Source organism: Marmota marmota, unplaced genomic scaffold, assembly GCF_001458135.2.
Source record: "Marmota marmota marmota unplaced genomic scaffold, marMar, whole genome shotgun sequence".
NCBI classification, from domain to species: domain Eukaryota; kingdom Metazoa; phylum Chordata; class Mammalia; order Rodentia; family Sciuridae; genus Marmota; species Marmota marmota.
This window is the reverse complement of record NW_025999999.1, coordinates 16,149,702-16,168,764: the sequence shown is the minus strand read 5'-3', so window position 1 is coordinate 16,168,764 and position 19,063 is coordinate 16,149,702. Positions and strand designations below refer to the sequence as shown.

Sequence of the window (19,063 nt, the reverse complement as noted above, 5' to 3'; positions counted from 1 at the left end):
CTAGGAGACTTCAAACCCAGTGACATCAAACTGCGTGTCAAACTTGACTATATCAAAAACTGAAGCTTGTAGAAGTGGTGGAATCCAGGCTGCCGGACTTGGATGCTTAATGGTGGGTTATCAAAATTTCTGAGTATAATTACAGAAGGAAGGAAAAGGCCTACTTCTTTTGACTTTAGTAAACTCGTCCATTATTAATTCTTTCCAAGGTTGGGAACCTGAGGCTTTGGGGTCAGGCTTATAAGGGAGGTGCACTTGAGGATTCAGGGGTGAGTGAAACATGACTCTGCCTCATTGTCCTGAGGTGGGACAGACAAAATATATCAGAGTTTTTTATTATGAAGAAGGGGACCATCATGAGTTGACAATTAAAGCAGATGAGGAAGCAAGTCTTGTGCCTCCAGGAGTATCTGCATTTTAGGCAAAAGGGACAGGAAGAACACAAGCAGGGGCTGGGGATGTGGCTCAAGCGGTAGCGCGCTCGCCTGGCGTGCGTGCAGCCTGGGTTCGATCCTCAGCACCACATACAAACAAAGATGTTGTGTCCGCCGAAAACTAAAAAATGAATATTAAAAAAAAAATTCTCTCTCTCTCTTTCTCTTTAAAAAAAAAAAAGAACACAAGGAAACTGGAATGTGCCTGACATGTTTGAGGAACAGAAGAGTAGCCAGCAAAGGTCAGCAGGGGAAGAAGGGGGAAGTCAAAGAGATGAGAGCCTGCTACACCACAGAGGGCCCTACAAGTTAGTTCCAGCCTTCCTTTTGGTTTGGATATTCAAATATAGACATTTCTTCAGCTTTTCTAAGCCCAATGTCTAAAAAGATCATCTAAGAATATTCTCCTTAACTATAGTTAGAGGCCAGAAAGGAACTCTAGTTAAGAAGAGTACAACAAAGGTGGCAAAGGAGAAAATATGAATTAGTGCTTCAGGTTTGGGCTCAGCTCGTGTTTTATTACAGCTATGGGATAAGGCGGACTGGTCTTCTCAATTTACTTATCAAACTTGGTTGCATACTAGGATATCTGGAGACCTCTTAACAATCCCCATGCCCCAGCGGTACCCCAGGCCACCGAACTCAGGGTCCCTGGAGCAGTGCCTGGGCAGTAGTATCTTTTCAAACTTCTAGTTAAATCTAGTGTGCACCAAAATTTCAGAACCATTAGTCTCAAATTTCTAAGTGGTCCTTGTTGAAGACGGATTCTCATCAGAGCCCATGAGGCAACAAACACAAAAATCTATGTATCTGCAATAGTTTATTTTAAAGAGTACATTTACAGGTAGGGGTAACAAATGCTGTCTTGGGGTAAGGTACAGCAGGAACTGGAGTCCAAGAGGAAAGATCAGTTGATTCCTTCACAGAAGATAAGCCTGTCATATGGGCGTCACATTCACTCATAGAGCTTTGTTCCCAGTGCCAGGAGAGTTTTATTCAGTGCTTGCTTCATTTCCTGGTAAAGCTCGCTGGACATACATTTCAACTCCTTCCCCCACAGCTTCCAGCTCAGCAGCCAACTGTAAGGAAAAGATTTAGTCACCAGCTATCACTGTAGATTACACATTTTTTTTGTAGACCAACATTCTTTTTGGACACGTCATAGGCCTAATTTCTAACTATATCTAACTAGAGAATTTAGGAAATTCTCGGTATGATAAACTTTTCCCTTGTGAACACAGACTCTAGGGTATACAAAGAAGAAATTTGTCTCAATTATGGCTAATATGAGTGACAGGTTAAAACTTAGAACTTTAGGTTTTGTGGAGTAACTAGAAAACATGAACTGTAAACAGTTTATCAGAACACAAAGATCTCTTGATTTGAACTTTGGAGGACTAAATAAGTGCTGGGCCTGCAGGCCGTCTAGGTTTTAAGATAATAGAAAAAAAACTTTGCAAAGGGTCGCTTTGACCTTTGAGCTACTGACCACCAATAAAAGTGGCATTAAGGTTAGAAATGATGAGGAAGGGACAAAGACCATGGACTGGGTCCTTGAAGAAAGGCATGTTGCCTGCAGCCTTGGTGCCAGCAATGGTTAAGATGGCAGAACAGTACTTAGTTCAGCATTATAATTCTCCTAGTATTAAATAACAAGTTATGTTTGAGAGTTCCATAGGTAAAAACAAGAGGGACAACAAAATGAATAGAATAATTTTTAATCCACCTTCTCACCAGGCAACAAGGATTGAGCAGGCAGATAGCTCCAGGCCCCTTTAGCATAAATACCTTCATCTACTCCTTGATACTCTCATAGAGGCTGTCAATTTGGGTCCGAAAGTATTTGGAGAGCTCTACTCGTTTTGCTTTCAGCGTTGGTGTCAGGAGGCCATTTTCAATGGAAAACGGTTCTGGATGAACAAAGATATTTTTGACCTAGAAGATGAGATGAGTACACACATACACATTTATATTAGTGATCGGGACTTTTCTGTGCAGCCCTGAGTGGTCTATGAAGAACTTCAAAGACTATTTCACAGTAACCCAGGCCCATTCTCATGCACTTATAATTTGGGAAAGAAACGAGTAGGGAGACTGAACAATGTACAGCAAAAAGGAACAGCACAAGTACCTAAAAAGATGGGGGTTTGAACCTGGGGCCTTGTGCATGCTAGGCAAAGGCTCTACCACTGATCTACACCCCTAGTCCAGGAAATTATGTATTCAAATCCCACCAAAAATAGAAACTTAAATAAAACTTTCTAGCTTGACTTGTGAGACCAGGATAGCATCAACAGTAGGTACAGACCTGTTCAAAGGATTTAAGTCCACCTTCTTTCCCATTTTTATGCAAATCTTCTAAAATGGCTTCCTTTAAAATCTAGGAACAGGAAACATCACTTAAAGCATGACCAGTTGAAAAAGAGTTTAAATGAAAGGCTAAGCATAAGCCAACTCAAAATGCCTATAAAAATTGATCCAGATAAAAGCATGATATAAAAGTATGTATAAGCACATTGTGTGCCTTATATTTATAAAAGAAAAAAAATGAAAAGAATGCAAATCTAAATGTTAATGGGTTTTCTCCGGATGGCACCTTTTTCTTATTTTCCCATTCTACCCCCCACCCCCCAACACACACATACATACAAGGAATATAATGCTATAAAAAGAATTTTGAGTTTTGGTTTTTAAACTCCCTTTTTATCCCACAATCAAATAAAACTATTCAGTCTATTTGGGCTGCAGCTCCCTGTCACAGAAGCATGAAGAGCCTGTTCCTACATTCAGAATGAGATGAGATTTGGGGTACCCAGCTGACAGAGCCTCTTCTCCCTCACAGTGAGCCCATGGATATGCATGAGTTCTTTCTAAACAACACTTACTTGGTTTTGGCACAGTTCTTCAAGAGTTCCCTTAACCCCAAGCTTGGCTGCAAATGAGGGAAGCGCATCTGGATCAGGAACTACCACTCCTACTAAGAATGACTAGAAAAGAACCATGAGGTGCAAGTGTGTGAGAGAACAAGTGTAAGGGTGTCCCCCGTGGGTAGAGAAAGCAGAACCTACCATTACAATAGATCCTGCTCTCAAACTTCAAATTCCGTACCTCTTTTCCTTACCAATACTTCAAACTCCCATGGACATCTCATCCCATTTCCCCACTCAGCATATCTCATTACAAAGACATTCTATCCGAATTTGATTCTTCAAAAAGAGGTGGTATGGTCTCTAAGCTTAAAGAATCTCCAGGTCAATACCCACCCCCAACTCCAAAGCCAAGTTTAAAGAGTTTTTTGTGACAGAACAAACCAGGGGAGTGGAAATGAAGTGCACTCATTTCATCATGGGATAAAAGCTACCCATGAATATAGCTGTTTTAACAAATTGACTGACTTCTTATTTTTACAAAGTCCATCATAGTTTCAATTTTTTTTCATATGTATTGTCTCACTTGAAATTCAGAAAGTAGCTTTATTTCTTTAGTTTTAAAAGTTAGGATCTTCTCATCCTAAATCCACTCATACAAATTTCCTGTAGCCACAGCTGGGCACGGTGGTGCACACCTGTCATCCCAGTGACTCAGGAGGCTGAGGTAGGAGGATTGCAAGTTTGAGGTCAACCTTGGCAACTTAGCAAGGCCCTCAGCAACTAAATGAGACCCTGTCTCAAATTAAAACAGATAGGACTGGGGGGTGTGGCTCAGTGCTTAAGCACTCCTGAGTTCAATCCTCAGTACTAAAAAGAAAAAAAAAAATACTATAGCTACAGGAACCAGCATAGTCTGAGCTTGAAAAGCCTATTTTTAAAATGGTCTGTTACCCGTAAACTGTCCCCATGTACAAAAATTTGTAACACTGGTCTACTCCTGATGTAGATGTTTTCTATCTTCTCTGGAGCAATGTATTCTCCTTGTGCCAGCTTGAAAATGTTCTTTTTCCGATCAATGATCTTCAGAGTTCCATTCTGGAAGAGGCAGATAAAAGCATGAGTACTGTGTTGAGCCACTGGGGGTGATGTCAGTGAGAAGGTTGAGGAAGTCACAGGAGGGAAGCGCGGCTTTTTTAAAGCTGATTTCTCTAGAGACTTCTGAGAGTCTCTCATTTCTCTTTCTTGGCTTTGGAGGAAGGAGAAGCATCTTCCAGCAAGAGCCCCCTCTACACTGGAGAGTCAAGGGGCAGCCTCAAAAAGAGTCACTGGCCTGTTGGGATTATGCAAATGGTGCCTCAACAAATAAAGACATTTTGAAGCTGTCAATCTTCTATAGTTTAATTTCCAATTATTCCAGCTCCAGGACTCTCAGGAGTAGGGCAGGAGTTATCTTTACCAAGACTTTTGAATTCATTTGCTCTCCCCCCTTCCATAATGCTCTATTCTGTTTCCCTCCTGTTCTGTCCAGGAGCAGGTTGTACTAGGTCAAGCAAGTCACTAATTGGGCTTGTTGGGCAGAAGCTGGGCTGAGGAAGGCCCTTTGACCAGCCACCTCAAGAGGTGATTTTCAGCTTCATTTCTCTAAGGAGCTTATGTTCTTAAGGATTTGATATTGTAAAACTGGGGCAAGTGGCAAGTAAGTCCACATGATCACACTGGAAGTAGGACAATAGGCTGAACCCTGCAACGATCAATGAGGCTGACTCATCAGTTCAGCCTAACATTATCTGAAAGTGATTAATAAAGAGAAACCTTTTATAACCCCAGTGAGGGGTACATATCTATTGCCTACATCCTATTGCCTATTACCTACATTCCTATTTAATAAGTGTTCCCAGCTCTAATAATAAGTTCCTTATTAGAGTTGGGAACACTTATTAAATAGGAACATATGTTAGCATTATACTATGAGATCCCAAACTATGAACTACATCATTAGGACCATGTTCTTGGAGGTCTCATTGTTGAGCACTCTTTGAATCTTACTTAAATTTTGGTTTGTTGACATAAAAAAAAAAACCCTCAAACAATCCAATCAATAAATGAGCTAAAGAGCTGAACAGACACTTCTCAGAAGATATACAATCAATCAACAAATATATGAAAAAATGTTCAACATCTCTAGTAATTAGAGAAATGCAAATCAAAACTACTCTAAGATTTCATCTCACACGAGTCAGAATGGCAGTTATCAAGAACAGAAACAACAATAAGTGTTGGCAAGGATGTGGGGTAAAATCCATTGCTGGTGGGACTGAAAATTGGTGCAACCAATCTGGAAAACAGTATGGAGATTCCTTGGAAAATTTTCAATGAAACCACCATCTGACCCAGCTATCCCACTCCTCAGTCTATACCCGAAGGACTTACAAACAGCAAACCACAGTGACACAGCCACTTAAATGTTTATAGCTGCCCAATTCACAATAGCTAAGCTGTGGAACCAACCTAGATGCCCTTCAATAGATGAATGGATAAAGAAAATGTGGTATATATACACAATGGAATATTACTCATCATTAATAGAGAATAAAATTATGGCATTTGCAGGTAAATGAATGGAGTTGGAAAATATCATGCTAAATGAAGTAAGCCAATCCCATAAAACCAAAGGCCAAATGTTCTCTCTGATAAGTGGATGTCTCCAATGACAAGGGATCTGTGCCAACTCTGAAGTCTAGGATCATCTAACCTATAAAAGAATCCCACTTTTCAATTTTAGTCTGGAAACAGTACCTGTACCATTAACTACTGCTAGCATTGTATTTAATAAGGAATTGGGAAAGAAGAAAATCTTCAACTCATATGGGTCTTGGTGTCTTCTATAACATTGTGGTCAAAATAGCAAAAGTAATCTGGCCTAGAGAAAGAAAATCTCTCTAGCTTTGGCAGGTCTGAATTACATGTTAGCCTACTTCCTCAGGATTTTATATTACTGGTCCCTGGAAAAGCTATGCCTAGAACACAGATCTCCCAATTCCTTGGCCAAGCTCTTTGAAGGTTTTTTCTCTTTATAGTAAAGAGGAAGCCACAAGCCAGAGAGGATACACACTGTTTCCCTTCTAACAGCCTCAGCTAAGTAACCTTCTTGCGTTTCTGTCTCTCTTACAATAGGCAGATTGCCACCAGCGTCTCCCTAGATTGCTCTCCCTGGTGCAGTAGCAGACTCTCAGAGTTAAGAAGAAATACTTACTGGAAGCCAGCGACCAATGTCTCCAGTGTGAAGCCAGCCTTCCTTGTCCAGCGTTTCCTGTGTCTTCTCAGGGTCCTTTAGGTATCCTTGGAACACATTAGTGCCCTTGATGCAGATCTGCACACCAGACAGAAAGAGATTGTAAAATAGCAAAGTTTGCCACTCTCAGCAGGGCGCTTTATGAAAACCTGCTCCCACCTTAGTCCTCTGATTGTTTTCACTACAGTGGAAAGAACACCATGTTTTAGTCCCCATTGTAGGGAATCGAAAAGTGCATCTCAGATATTTAATCCCTGATAAAGATCTCAACGGAGCCCAACCCAAAGCTGCCCATAATTCTGTGCTCTTTCTGATCTGAACCTCTCTACCAATCATGATTCTCTGGCTATAGGGCATGACCTACCCACCTCTCCTTCATTGTTTGCTGAGAAGTAGTTCATGTCTGGAACATCTTCCAGCTTCACATAATTGCAAGCCACAGGGACACCAACGTGACCTAGAACACACCTCTCTGAATTAGCTCAGAAACCATTAAAGTGATAATCCCAGGCATAGTTCTGAGATATTGATGGATCAACTCTAAAAAAAAATAGGACTGAAAAATCATCCGGTACCAAAGCTGAAGTGTCAAAATAGGCAAGCTGGGACCCAAACCTTAAGTTTGCATTTGCCACATTGTTTTGGAGCATCAAGATAATCTGAACTCCCAAGTCTTCATTCAGTTGGAACTCTTCTCACTTTCTGCCCAGCAGATGGAGGGCCTACCTGATGTCCAGTCCCCAGGTGATGTGATTGTACAGCCAGCTGTGCATTCTGTTTGACCATAAGCTTCAAACACCTGGGAAACCCAACAAGAGCTTTGAGACTTACTCAAGGTAAAGGATGAGCTAGCCACGCCTTATGGCCAAGACCTGAGGAAAGCAAAGTTTCTAAGTGTCAGAGGTATTTAGTCTCTTAAAAACTAGATAGGAAGGTATGCCCCAGCTATTAAGTCTTTACAACTGAGGGCTCATTCAAAAACCAAAAAGGTTCGGAAACAAACCAAAGTATGGAAACTGAGTAAGAATGTGGCATTTCAAGTAGGTGGGAAAATGCAAATTATTTATTAAGTGATATGCTACCCAGTGGTACCTGGATTTGAACCTGGACAATGGAACACCATTGAAGGAACTGAAGAAATGGAGCAGCATTATTAAAGGAAAATGGCTCTGGCTTTGATAAAGGACGGGGGTTAGCAAACGTTTTTCTGCACAAGTAAAGATATTTTCAGCTTTGGGAGCCATCTGGTCTATGTCTCAACAACTTAACTCAGCCAGTATAGCACAAAAGCAGTCATAGGTCTTACGTAAATGAATAGGTATGGCTGTATTCCAGTACAATGTCATTTATAAAGGTAGCCAGATTTGGCCTGTGCTTCAGTTTGGCCACCCTTGGTACAGAAGATAATCTTGACTGGAGAGAGAATGTGGCAGGAAGTAAGCTGACAGGCTATTGCAGTGGTGGGTGTGGCTATGATAGGCAGTGTTGGTAGAGATAAGCAGAAAGGCTTAGAGAAGACATGTCTATAAGTGGGGGTGGAAGCAGGATTTTCTGGTCTATTTGTCTCAGAGGTTAAGGGAAAGGAAAATGTTAAGAATAGCCAAAAGGGTATCCATTTTGATTGTGGTTTTATGGGCAGGGACATTATCTATGAGGACAAGTCTGTGCCTGTGTTCTCTTTTGTTCATGCTGTGCATAAGTGGTTGAATGAGCAAACTAGTTATCCATTAGTGGGGAAGCAACTAGACAGTATCCATGCCCAGTCCCTTTACACAGCCCAGATGGGATAGAAATGGAAACAGAAAAACTGGAAAACCATAAGGTTGCCAGAAAATATGGGTAGGAAGAGTCTTTTATGAAATAATGGGGATTTAGAAAGTTCTGTCTAAGCAATTCAAAAGTCACACATTGTAAACAACCAATCTTACCACTTAAACATTTGAAATAGTAATACATAAGGCAAAAAGAAAAAAAAATGAGACCAGGAAAATATTTCTCTTACGACAAAGATTAATCTTATTATCATATGAAGAATTCTTAGCAGCATGAGAGAGAATCAACCTTTGCCCATTTTTCTGAAAAAATTTAATAAAGGGATTCATGAAAGAAATTCAAATGTCAATAAGCAATAGAAAAGATGTTCAATGTTAATAAAAGAAATATTGCAATATGGTTTTTTTCATTTTGAGATCACTAATTGGCTAAGGTTTAAATGACAAAACCTGTCTCTAGTGAGATGAGATGCAGGAAAATGAGGCATCGGGCATTATTTGTGAGAATATATATGAAGGACAAAATCTTTCTGGAGGTGAGTTTGATTATATACATTAACATGTAAATATAGGTCTATATAGATGTAGACGCCTGCACTTTGATCCAGTAATTCCTACCTGCATGGATTTAAATTGACAATTGCATAAATACTTAAGAATTCACATGCCTTTAGCACTTTATTGATTATAACAGTGAAAAAATGGTGAGCAACTCAAATGCTATTAATAGTAGACTCGTTTGAGTCATTCAAAGAACTATTGTAAAACCATTAAGACGATGTGGCTTTTTATTTGACAAGGAGCAATTCTGATAGGATAGTGTTAAAACAATATTCTAGAACCCAGATTCCATTTAGGCAAAGATTTCTATACCCAGATGCATAAAGAGTTGACTAGTCAGATGTTTTCTTTTGATTTTGAGTTTTTTGGATGACTTTCTCTCTGGTACATTTCATTGTGTTTTCATTTTTATTTTAGTAGTGAGTTCTATTTGTGCAAAAGCAAAATCTTACCGGACATCCCATTGCCGCCCGGAGGAATGTCAAGACCGAAGAGGAGATGGGGGCAGCTCCAGTAATCAGGACACGAACCCTCCCACCAAGGTTGTCCTGTTCAATAGAAACAAAAGATCTGCTGAAACCTTTCTATTTGGCTTCAGTTTCTTCCAGTGTAAAATAAGCATAACAGCCTACCCAATGTTGTTATAGAATTAAACACTTAGATTATGTGCATTGTGGAAAAGCACCAAAAAGGTTAGCTATTATTGTTATCACCATTCAGGCCAGAACCAGAGCTTATATATATTTTTAAGTACCTTAAATAATTTGTATTTTGGGGTCCCCTGAATTATTCATAATCTCAACAGACCATACAGGAGAATAATAGAGAATTCTAGTACCTACATAAAATCTGTTTTATTCTTTTTGACCAAATCTCTTTGGTGGCAAAGTTGTACGAAAGGAATATAAAAGGTGAAGAGTCTTGGTTACAGTAATGCTCAAACTTGAGAGGAAGGACAAAGTGTGCTGAACTCTATTTTCTTGGCTCTGTCTAGGACCTACCCAACTTACCTGGATCTTTGAAAAGATTAATTTGTCCCATATACTATCACGCCTGATTATGCCATTTTTCACTTCATTGAATTTACTGGAAACAGCTAGGTTCAGCAGGAACTTCTTCAGGGGGGTCTTGGCTTCATTTTGTACCTGCAGGGTGACAGCTCCTTTCAGTAGGACGTCTACCAGAGATACTTACTAAGGTCATTAATAAACCATAGATGATGCCTTCTAGTTTCATATGTAAGTGTCCCATGTTCATGAACTGGGTTGCTAAATAACAATGAGCCCAGAGAATTACAGCCACACTCAGAAAGCAATGAACTTAGTATCTACATTCAGAGCTCTGGCCCTCCCAGATTTCTGGTCCTTGGTAAACAACTTTCACAACTTAGATAAGCCAAAGGTGATCAAGAAAGACTACCTACAAAGTCACTAGGTTAAAAAAAAGAGATTAAGAAGTAACTCAGTGGGTACCCCTCTAGAGCTTTTGATGTAGCAGATCAAAGAAGGGCTAAGGATTCTGACTTTTAAAAATAATACCTCCTCTTTCCCTTCCCCTGCCCCTATGATAGGTTTACATACCCTAATCTTGGACAATTACCATATTTCTCTATTAACAAAAATGCTCTGAGCCACCGAATATGAAATATAATTCTCTTTGCTACTTAAATGGTTTCTCCTCATTGACCTTGACCATTTGACACAATTTTCCCAGCTCACGTTATTTCCCTGGTCTTCATGGTGATAATATAGTCCATCCACCAGACTCCTACCCTAAGAAGAGTTTTCCCAAGTGGCTCAAAGAAACTCCTATATTTATGCAAATAACTCCTGACCTCCATATGCCAGCCTTCAAGATTTCACTGTACAAGAATTCAGATTCAAGAAAAATCCAGTTCTTTTCAGTTGAAAATTTGAAGAAGATCTCTCTAGCCATCTTCTATGTTTATGTTTCTGTTTTTGGTCTCCAACAATCAAGGTTGTTCATTCTCTCCTTCTAATGCAACTTGTGCTCTAGGCTCTATTCATGCTTATAACATTATCATTTTACCAAGATTTCACTTTCTCCAAGACTTACAATAAGTGCTGCCTGCACTGTCTCTGAACCATAAGAGATTTCTTAAACAGTCACACAACTCACTCTTTTGCTAACAAGACACTAACAAAGACTTAGAATTACAGATTTATGTTAATAAAGCCCTCCATTTAAAAAAATAAGTTCTAGAAGCAAATTGTATGTTAGGTATTACAATATTATAACATACTATCTTTCTAAAAAAAAGTCCAACAACAGAAAAACTATAACAACACAATCTAATAATAACATAGTATGATGAAGAACAGTTAGAATTGTTAACAATTCTGTTATAGATTTGGGCTTTCGATGTCCATGCACGCTGCTCTAGAACCATGCCTGCTCTGTACCTGGCACTCCAGTTTGGCCTCTGGTAAGAGTCCAAGAGTGATTGGGTAAGTTGGGATCTCAGAAGTAGAGTCCAAAGCATATGAAAATGGTTACTTATTATTTCCACAAGACTATGGAATTACGAGAAGCTTTTATACCACCTGTCTTCAAATCCCAGCTTCAATGGCAACTTGGAGAAAGTAGTCAATCCAAGACTTAGGTGAGAAATACATAAGATGATCTTAGGTAATCAGAAAGCAAGGAACCTAACAAAGACTACTGGAATCATATCAGAAGGACACATGAGCAACTTGATAGTGGTTCCCAACTTCTAAGATGGGACAATTTGAATATCAAAAAGAATGTCTAAACAAATATGAAAATCATGAATTCATAATAATACCCACACAAAAAAACCTTTCAGTGATCACTTTTGAAGATTGTTGGGACAACAATTCATTATTCTGAAGACAGATTAATTAAAGGAAAGAATTAAATATTTGCTAAGTCTTTGTGATGAGATCTCAGCTAATGACTGCAGGAGAAATGATAAAATTAGAATTGGAAGAAAAGATCACCTTTTGCAAACCCCAATGAGCAGTGATCAATGACAGCTAAAACAACTATGTGACAGTGTGATTCTGCCCTTTTTCCTCCTTAGATGTGCCTGCCTCTGGGCAAGTTCTTTAACTTCCAAGGCTCAGTTTCCTCATTATCAGAAATAGGAATAAATGTGCTTTTCTGTTTTGGTGAGGATTAAATGAGAGAATGCATTTGAAATGTATATTACAGGGCCTGGTGCCTTGGCAAGAATCTCAATTACAAGCACATATAAACCAGAGTAACAACTTCCCAGTAAGTTGGCTGAACATGAAGGGGCTCCCCAAGTCTGAGTTGAGTACCTCCTCAGATCAGTAATCTTATCCAGAGAAAAGGGGATTTCATTTATTGTGGTTTCTCATAGCAGAAGTTGCAAGTATGGCGTTAAACAGATACTTGAAGACTGAGGGGTGGAGGTGAAGCTAATTTCTTGATATTACGCAGTCCTTCAGAGCCCTAGCATGGGCCTAGATTACAGATGGTCTCTCCATCTCAGAGCAAGCAGGTCAGTACCTTATCATAGATCCTGTTAAGGAGTCGAGGCACTGTGGGAAACACTGTAGGCCTCAGTGTCTTCATGTCATCAGGCAGCAATCGGATATCTCCTTGAAAGAACCCAACTCTGGCTCCACAGGAGTAAAGGACAGCCTGAAAGCAGAACCAAAGAGGAGGCTCAGAACACAGGACCACTTTCAGTCTTGACTGGGAATGAAGAAGTGAGAATGAGCTGCTGGGCACATTTCTTGGTACATCACCCCTGTCCAGGACTCCAAGAGCCTCCCCAAGAAAGAATGGAAGCTCACTTCTATTGAGGTGGCAGGAAAGATAAGACAGACTGTGAACCCCAGGTCCTGCCCCAACTCCACCACAATTCTGTGCAACAGCCCAAAATATCATCCTTCATAAGACAGGGTTCATTAAGTATCCCTAAGAAAAACTGTCAAAATGGGACGTGCCTTCAATTTTAAGACCACCCCTGTTTCAGAAGTGTCAAAATATTTTAAAGGTTCACTAGAATCAATTTTTTAAAAATCAATCACATGTAAATGCTTTAGTTCAACCAACTAAATCTCATCTTTTGACATTTTATACATCAACCAACAATAAGGTGGATGAAGAAATATGGAAGAGGGGAGCAGAGAGGAGGTTTTCCCACCATACCTATACCTATGCTTTTGAAAGGTCAATCAACCAAATCAAATCAGCCTCAGAATAGCTGAAAAAACCCAGAGTCCATTCCCAGAAGGCAGAAGCACAATGTTCCTCGGCACCAGTTGTGCTGGTGACACCATCTTACACACTCAGATGTGGTGTGAAAAATCCCTGGGGACATCTCTCATCTCATCTGGATCAAAGATTCCTTCCCTGACTCTCTCTGGGGAGGCTCTTCTTCTCTAACCCAAGATCTTTTTTTTTTTTTTTTTAAGTCTAGCTAGTATAAAGTAAAAAGGGAAACACAGTATCTCATGTGTCAGCTCAGAATTCAGGGCAGACATGCAAGTCCCTGATGGGGATCACTGGACTCATACCTTATGAAGGCAGAAGCAAGGACGAGCCTCCTTGGGCACATGCAGGCTCAGCAGAGGAAGAGTCTGCAGGGGGTCAGAGGTCCTGCCAGGATTTGGACTCAAGTGAGCCAACTCCCTCTCTGAAGCTGACACAGTTCAGAGAAGGCTGTAAGTGCTGCATCGCTAACTTGGAATATATGTGGGACCAGCAAGTCAGGCCCTCCTTTTCACACACATGCTAGGAACATAGGACACTCACCTGTACAACCCTCTCAAACATATGAGCCAAGGGCAGATAGGATATGGTCACATCCTCTGGTGTGGGCTGGAAAATATGCTGTAGATCAGGGGACAAAGAGGAGCAGCAGTGGATTAATGCCAACTTTCTCGTCCAATGGAGATTTAAAAGCTACCCCCCTTCTTGGGACTGCCAGAGCTGCACACTGTGTAACTCTAAGAGCTGCTTTGAACTGCGTAGAGAGTAAGATTTGCAGTGATCCTAAAAGACGAAGGCTTGAAAACATAACTGCCTTGCAGATAAAGGCTATTCTCAGGCCTTTAACCTGATCCCCCCCACCCTTTTCTCTGTCTCTTCTAACTGTAAGAACAAAAATCTTATAACTGGTTCACATTTTAATGAGGGCTTCTTTTTCAAATGACCACTGACCTCCAGACATCTGAGAAAAGCAGCAGCATTTGAAGCAATGTTTTCATGGGTTATCATGGCTCCTTTGGGGTCACCTGTAGGAAATAAGAGGTGCAAAGAAAGCCCTTTTATGTAGCTAATAGGTAGCTTTTGGCCTTGAAAGCAGCTACATTCAATTGGTTCTGTTCAGAGAGCCAGGAACTTTTCCCTGTCACTGTCTTTTTGTGGATGTATATGCCTCTGTTTAGGAATGATGAATGCCCCAGAGAGTCTACTACTCAATGCACTGTTGACCTTCTACTGCCATGAGGGCAGAGCCACGATCTCAGAGAGCGACACGGTTGAAAAGAAAAAATCAAGTAAATCCCTCCAGTGCTGTTCATATGTCTGAGACTTCAGATCTAACAATGTTACCTAATAGTATTGCTATGACCCTTACAAACCAGGTATCCTGGAATGGATGTAACTGTAGACCATCATGGGCTACATTTAAAATGATTAAGCACTCTACTAGCTGGGGAGATGTCAGGGAGGAGTACAGCCCATTGTGAAAAACTGTCGCTGAGCTACCCCGATGGAATGAATGAAACCATCCCAGTGGTGTCTAATAAAGAGAGGTTAGAGGTTGAGGGGAAAAAATAGACTTTATGAAATCATCTTTAAGGCCCCTGACATCCATAGAATGTAAACACCTCCATGTGTATTCAGTGAAATCTACTCACTTTTGTTTGATTTTTTTTTTTTTCTATTTGGGACTCTACGTTCAAAACACTTGGAAGTAAGAACTAAGGATGGGGATGGTAGCCCACCATGCTTCTGGCTGACCAGGGACCCTGGCAGGACCTTGTGGCACTGACCTGTGGTTCCACTGGTAAAGCAGATGATGCTTAGGTCTTCTGGGTTGGGAGGCTAGAGGGAGAAGCACAGGGACTTAGTCTACCATGAGCTTTGAGAGTGGACCATGGCAAGACTCAAATTCAGGCAGGAGAAAACTTACCACTGGTTTTCTGAAGTTTTCTTTGCCTAGATTCTACATGAACAGGAAAGAGAGAGAGAGAGAGAGAGAGAGAGAGAGAGAGAGAGAGAGAGAGATTCATTGGAACAGACTTGTGACAAATGCAGCCCTCTCTTTCCCTTTCCCACGAGAACACTCTATAGGAATATAACCAAAATTCCAACCTGGATGGAACCCAGAAGCCAATATTCAGGTACAACGGAAGCCCCAGGAAGGAACATGAAGTTTCTTCAGAATATTGACCTAAAGAGGGCAGATCCTGAATGTCCCAACTTCCAACCATACTCAAGATTCAGACATCTAGGACCATAACTAAATCTTTGAATAATAGGAATAATTACCCATGTCAGGGCATAAAAAGGGCTGATCACTTCCCTGAGTAATTTACATGTGCTCATTTGACTTTTTAGCACCCCTGTGAGGTAGGGCCTATTTTTATCTCCATTTAATGGGTGGAGAAAGGGAGGTATGGAGTCACTTGCCTAATGTCACCTAACAGATGTGGAGCTGGAACATGAGCCCAGCAACCTAGCTCCAGGAGCCACATCCTTAGCCATTGCTGACCTCTCGATCCACACATTTTGCTTAGAAGTCTGTGCAAATGGCCAGAGAACTTTCTCCTCCTTGGTGTAGGTTTCTGATTGGTTTTGAAGAAATTATTCTTAAAGCTTCTGAGCATGAGTCTAATTGACTCCTCATATACCACCACCCTATGGAGAACGGCAGCCCTGGCTTTGTGTAGATGTTCCTTAAGTTGCTCATGATGTTAGAGCAGCCTACCAGCTGCAAGCTGCTTCAAAATCCTACCTCAGCATCAAACAGGGAGAGGAGCTCGACTCCACACTGCTCTCCTCTCTTCTTCAGCTCGTCATCAAAGGGGTCCATGAGGATGATCATCTTCAGGCCTGGGATGAGGCCCTTTTCCACATTCCCTATTAGGACTGAGGCTTTTTCTGGTGTGTCACAGATGACTGTGGGGATATTAGCTGAAAGCAGAATTAGAGGCAGGGGTCACCCTCCTGCTCTGCTAAGTATCTGATTGTCTTATGAGAAGAAACAGATTTTCAAAAAATTTCAAAACTACTAGATTCCCCAGAGAAGATTATATCAGCAAGTCAGATTTAGAGAGCAATCGCTGAAACATTCCATTGATAATGAATGAGCTGCACTGAAACAGAGACACCTAGTTTTCCTGCTTGCTGCCAATACATGGACAGCTTCTGAGGTGCCATGAAATTCCTTCTACTTCAGAAATCAGTCAGACAACATGTATGGATAGCTGAGGCAGGATCCTGTCCACGGGTTTTATTTTGAGGAGGGTGTAAGAGAGAAAAAAGGGGGAAACTTTCACTAGACAAGCATTGCTTGATTCTTAAATGTTGGCATTTTTTTTTTTTGATACTTGTTTGCAAAAATAGAAAGCTTCTTTGATGTCTGTTGTTCAATCTTCTAGTTTTGTGATAAAAAGTAACATCTTGGGTATATAAAAGGGCTGCTACTTTCCCATTGAACATGGACTTGTTTAACCATGGCATTTTTCTTTTCTTTTTTCTTTTTTTGTGGTGAAATTGAACACTGGGGCATTTTACCACTGAGATATATCCCTAATCCTTCCTTCAGATTTAATTTTAAGACAGGGCATCACTCAGTTGTTGAGAATCTCACTAAGGCATTTCAAGTCTGCTAAAATAAAACAAAGCAAAAAGTAGAAATTGAAGAATCAATTAGCATTGGGAAAGAATGAAGATGTAATGTAATAGCAAACTTTTACCCTTGTTGACAATATATATGATGGCTTCTGCTCCTAAGGTATCATACAGGGGGACTGCAACCATGGAGTATGTGTAACAAGCCAATTCGGAGATGACCCACTGTGGGAAGAGAAGTTCAAGTAAGCCCTGGACATTGACTTTGAGAAGTATTTAATTCAGACACTCAGTCAACAAATGCTTATTTGGTACATTTATGTAAAAAAGAAAAAAAAAAGAAGAAGAAAAGAACAACTCTGTGGAGTTAGCCTTAGAGACTGTCACTGATACCGCTATAAATTATTTAGTTAAACCAGCAAGATAAGATGGGTACAGAGGGGCTGGGGATGTGGCTCAAGTGGTAGCGCGCTCGCCTGGCATGCGCGGGGCGCTGGATTCGATCCTCAGCACCACATAAAGATGTTGTGTCCACCGAAAACTAAAAAATAAATATTAAAAAATTCTCTCTCTCTCTCTCTCTCTCTCTCTCTCTCTCAAAAAAAAAAAAAAAAAAAGATGGGTGCAGAGAACCACAATATGAAGGTAGACCACTATTCAAAGACAGAGTGTGGTCCATTGCACCCATAAGAGGCAGGTAAAGCAGAGATCACTTCAAGGTCATGGCTATCTGGGGACTGCTTTAGGGAAAGAGATGGAAATTGGACAGAATGGTAGAGGGCTGGAAGGGTCTGGTTATGGAGATGGAGGAAGAGAATACATTCAAAGAAGGGGATGAAGAAAGACAAGAGGACATGACATAGTGTGTCTACATACTAGCAAACATGAAGGGTGACAAGGAATAAAATTGGAAAGATAGGTCAAAATCTGCTAGTGGTGGCCCTTAAATGCTGGTCTAGTATGAAGGCTGATTCCCCGCCCCCCATATACTTCCCCCAGATTCATGTTGGAGCCCTAACTCTCCCAGTATGACTATTTGAGATGGATAATTACCTATAGGAAATAATTATGCTTAACTGAGATCCTAATAATGCAGCCCTAATCCAATAGGATTGATGTCCTTGACAAAAAGAAGAAATAGCAGGGATGCACATGCACATGCACAAAGTCCATGTGAAAACACAACGAGAAAGTGGCCACCTGCAAGTCAAGAAGAGAGGCCTCTGGAGAAACCAAACCTTCCTACTCCTGATCTTGTGTGCTTTATTGCAGCACCCTACCAGATGAACACACTCTGCTTGGTGTTAAGTTCCTAAACTACAGCCAAGAACCCTCTTACTGAGGCTGAATGTAACATGCCTGGAGAAGGTAGATTCACCATCAAGTACAGCCAGTTGTTTGGGGGATGAACCTGAAACTCTTGCTAAAGCAACTGGCTCCAGCAAGCATATCAACCACACAAAAATTTTCCCTGAGGACACTGGGCATAATGACTTCAATGAAACTTGGAGATAGATTAGTTTAAATCATCTTGATGTATAACATCTGCTTCCAACACACCACAAAGACGGCAATGGGCAGACTCGATAGTGATAGGTGGGTTGGTTAACCAGTTTGAATACTGGTCAAATGTGCAAATTGTGGTTCTAATACTAACACATCCCTTTCTACAACACCTTTGAGATTGGATTTGGCAGTCCCTCATAATGTCCTTATTTTCCTCATATAATAATCAGACTGATTTAAAATGATCCATGCTGCACTAGGAAATAAAAGTCCAAACACCCAGACTAGGGCACTGGGCATTCAATCAGGAATTAAGGAGGCTCTGAGTCATAGCTCTTTCAGACAGAAGAATAAGCAGTATAAAATTTTAAAATAGTTTTGGTGATCCATCAGCAAGTGACAAAGCTGCATTGGGGGAAAATAATTTTCTTTATTTTAAGTGACCATAAGAGAATTAAACTTCTGAACTCAGCTACTCAGTTTTATCTAAATTTATAATAAATCTGGGAACATCTATCTACTTCCTAGAGTAGTTATCTCCACTCATCCAGCTCAGCCAGGGGAGCAGTGGCATTAGGCTATGTTCAGTTTCAACATAGTTACCTCTGGCCTATTCTGAGCAAAGATGCCAACAAATTGGTCTGGTGCTGGCTTATATCCTTTGTGCAGGAGACAGGAGCCCAGGTACTCTGCTCGATCAGATACCTACAAAAGAGAAGAGAGGAGAGACAGAGAAAGAGAAGAGGTCAAGATTAAAAGACTAAATTAGCTCAGGATATAAGAGCAAAACAATCTTTCTAAAACCATGGG

General features: G+C 40.7%; 1 protein-coding gene across 8 annotated transcripts in view; it reads right to left on the bottom strand.

Annotated features, from left to right (window-relative positions):
• Positions 1-1,237: 1,237 nt before the first annotated feature.
• Positions 1,238-19,063, bottom strand: part of Acsl5 (acyl-CoA synthetase long chain family member 5) — a 41,095-nt gene continuing 23,269 nt past the window's right edge. For all 8 annotated transcript variants that reach the window (XM_015494793.2, XM_015494798.2, XM_048807331.1 and 5 more), the window contains 18 exons: positions 18,857-18,958; positions 16,873-16,972; positions 15,909-16,087; positions 15,084-15,116; positions 14,944-14,995; positions 14,108-14,181; positions 13,700-13,777; positions 12,446-12,580; positions 9,940-10,074; positions 9,382-9,477; positions 7,323-7,395; positions 6,965-7,053; positions 6,558-6,674; positions 4,256-4,399; positions 3,320-3,421; positions 2,743-2,814; positions 2,223-2,369; positions 1,238-1,513 (listed from right to left, as the gene is read on the bottom strand). In XM_015494793.2, the coding sequence (XP_015350279.1) occupies positions 2,229-2,369; positions 2,743-2,814; positions 3,320-3,421; positions 4,256-4,399; positions 6,558-6,674; positions 6,965-7,053; positions 7,323-7,395; positions 9,382-9,477; positions 9,940-10,074; positions 12,446-12,580; positions 13,700-13,777; positions 14,108-14,181; positions 14,944-14,995; positions 15,084-15,116; positions 15,909-16,087; positions 16,873-16,972; positions 18,857-18,958 (1,722 nt within the window). In that variant the 3' untranslated portion in view covers positions 1,238-1,513; positions 2,223-2,228. The remainder of the gene's footprint in view (positions 1,514-2,222; positions 2,370-2,742; positions 2,815-3,319; positions 3,422-4,255; positions 4,400-6,557; positions 6,675-6,964; positions 7,054-7,322; positions 7,396-9,381; positions 9,478-9,939; positions 10,075-12,445; positions 12,581-13,699; positions 13,778-14,107; positions 14,182-14,943; positions 14,996-15,083; positions 15,117-15,908; positions 16,088-16,872; positions 16,973-18,856; positions 18,959-19,063) is intronic.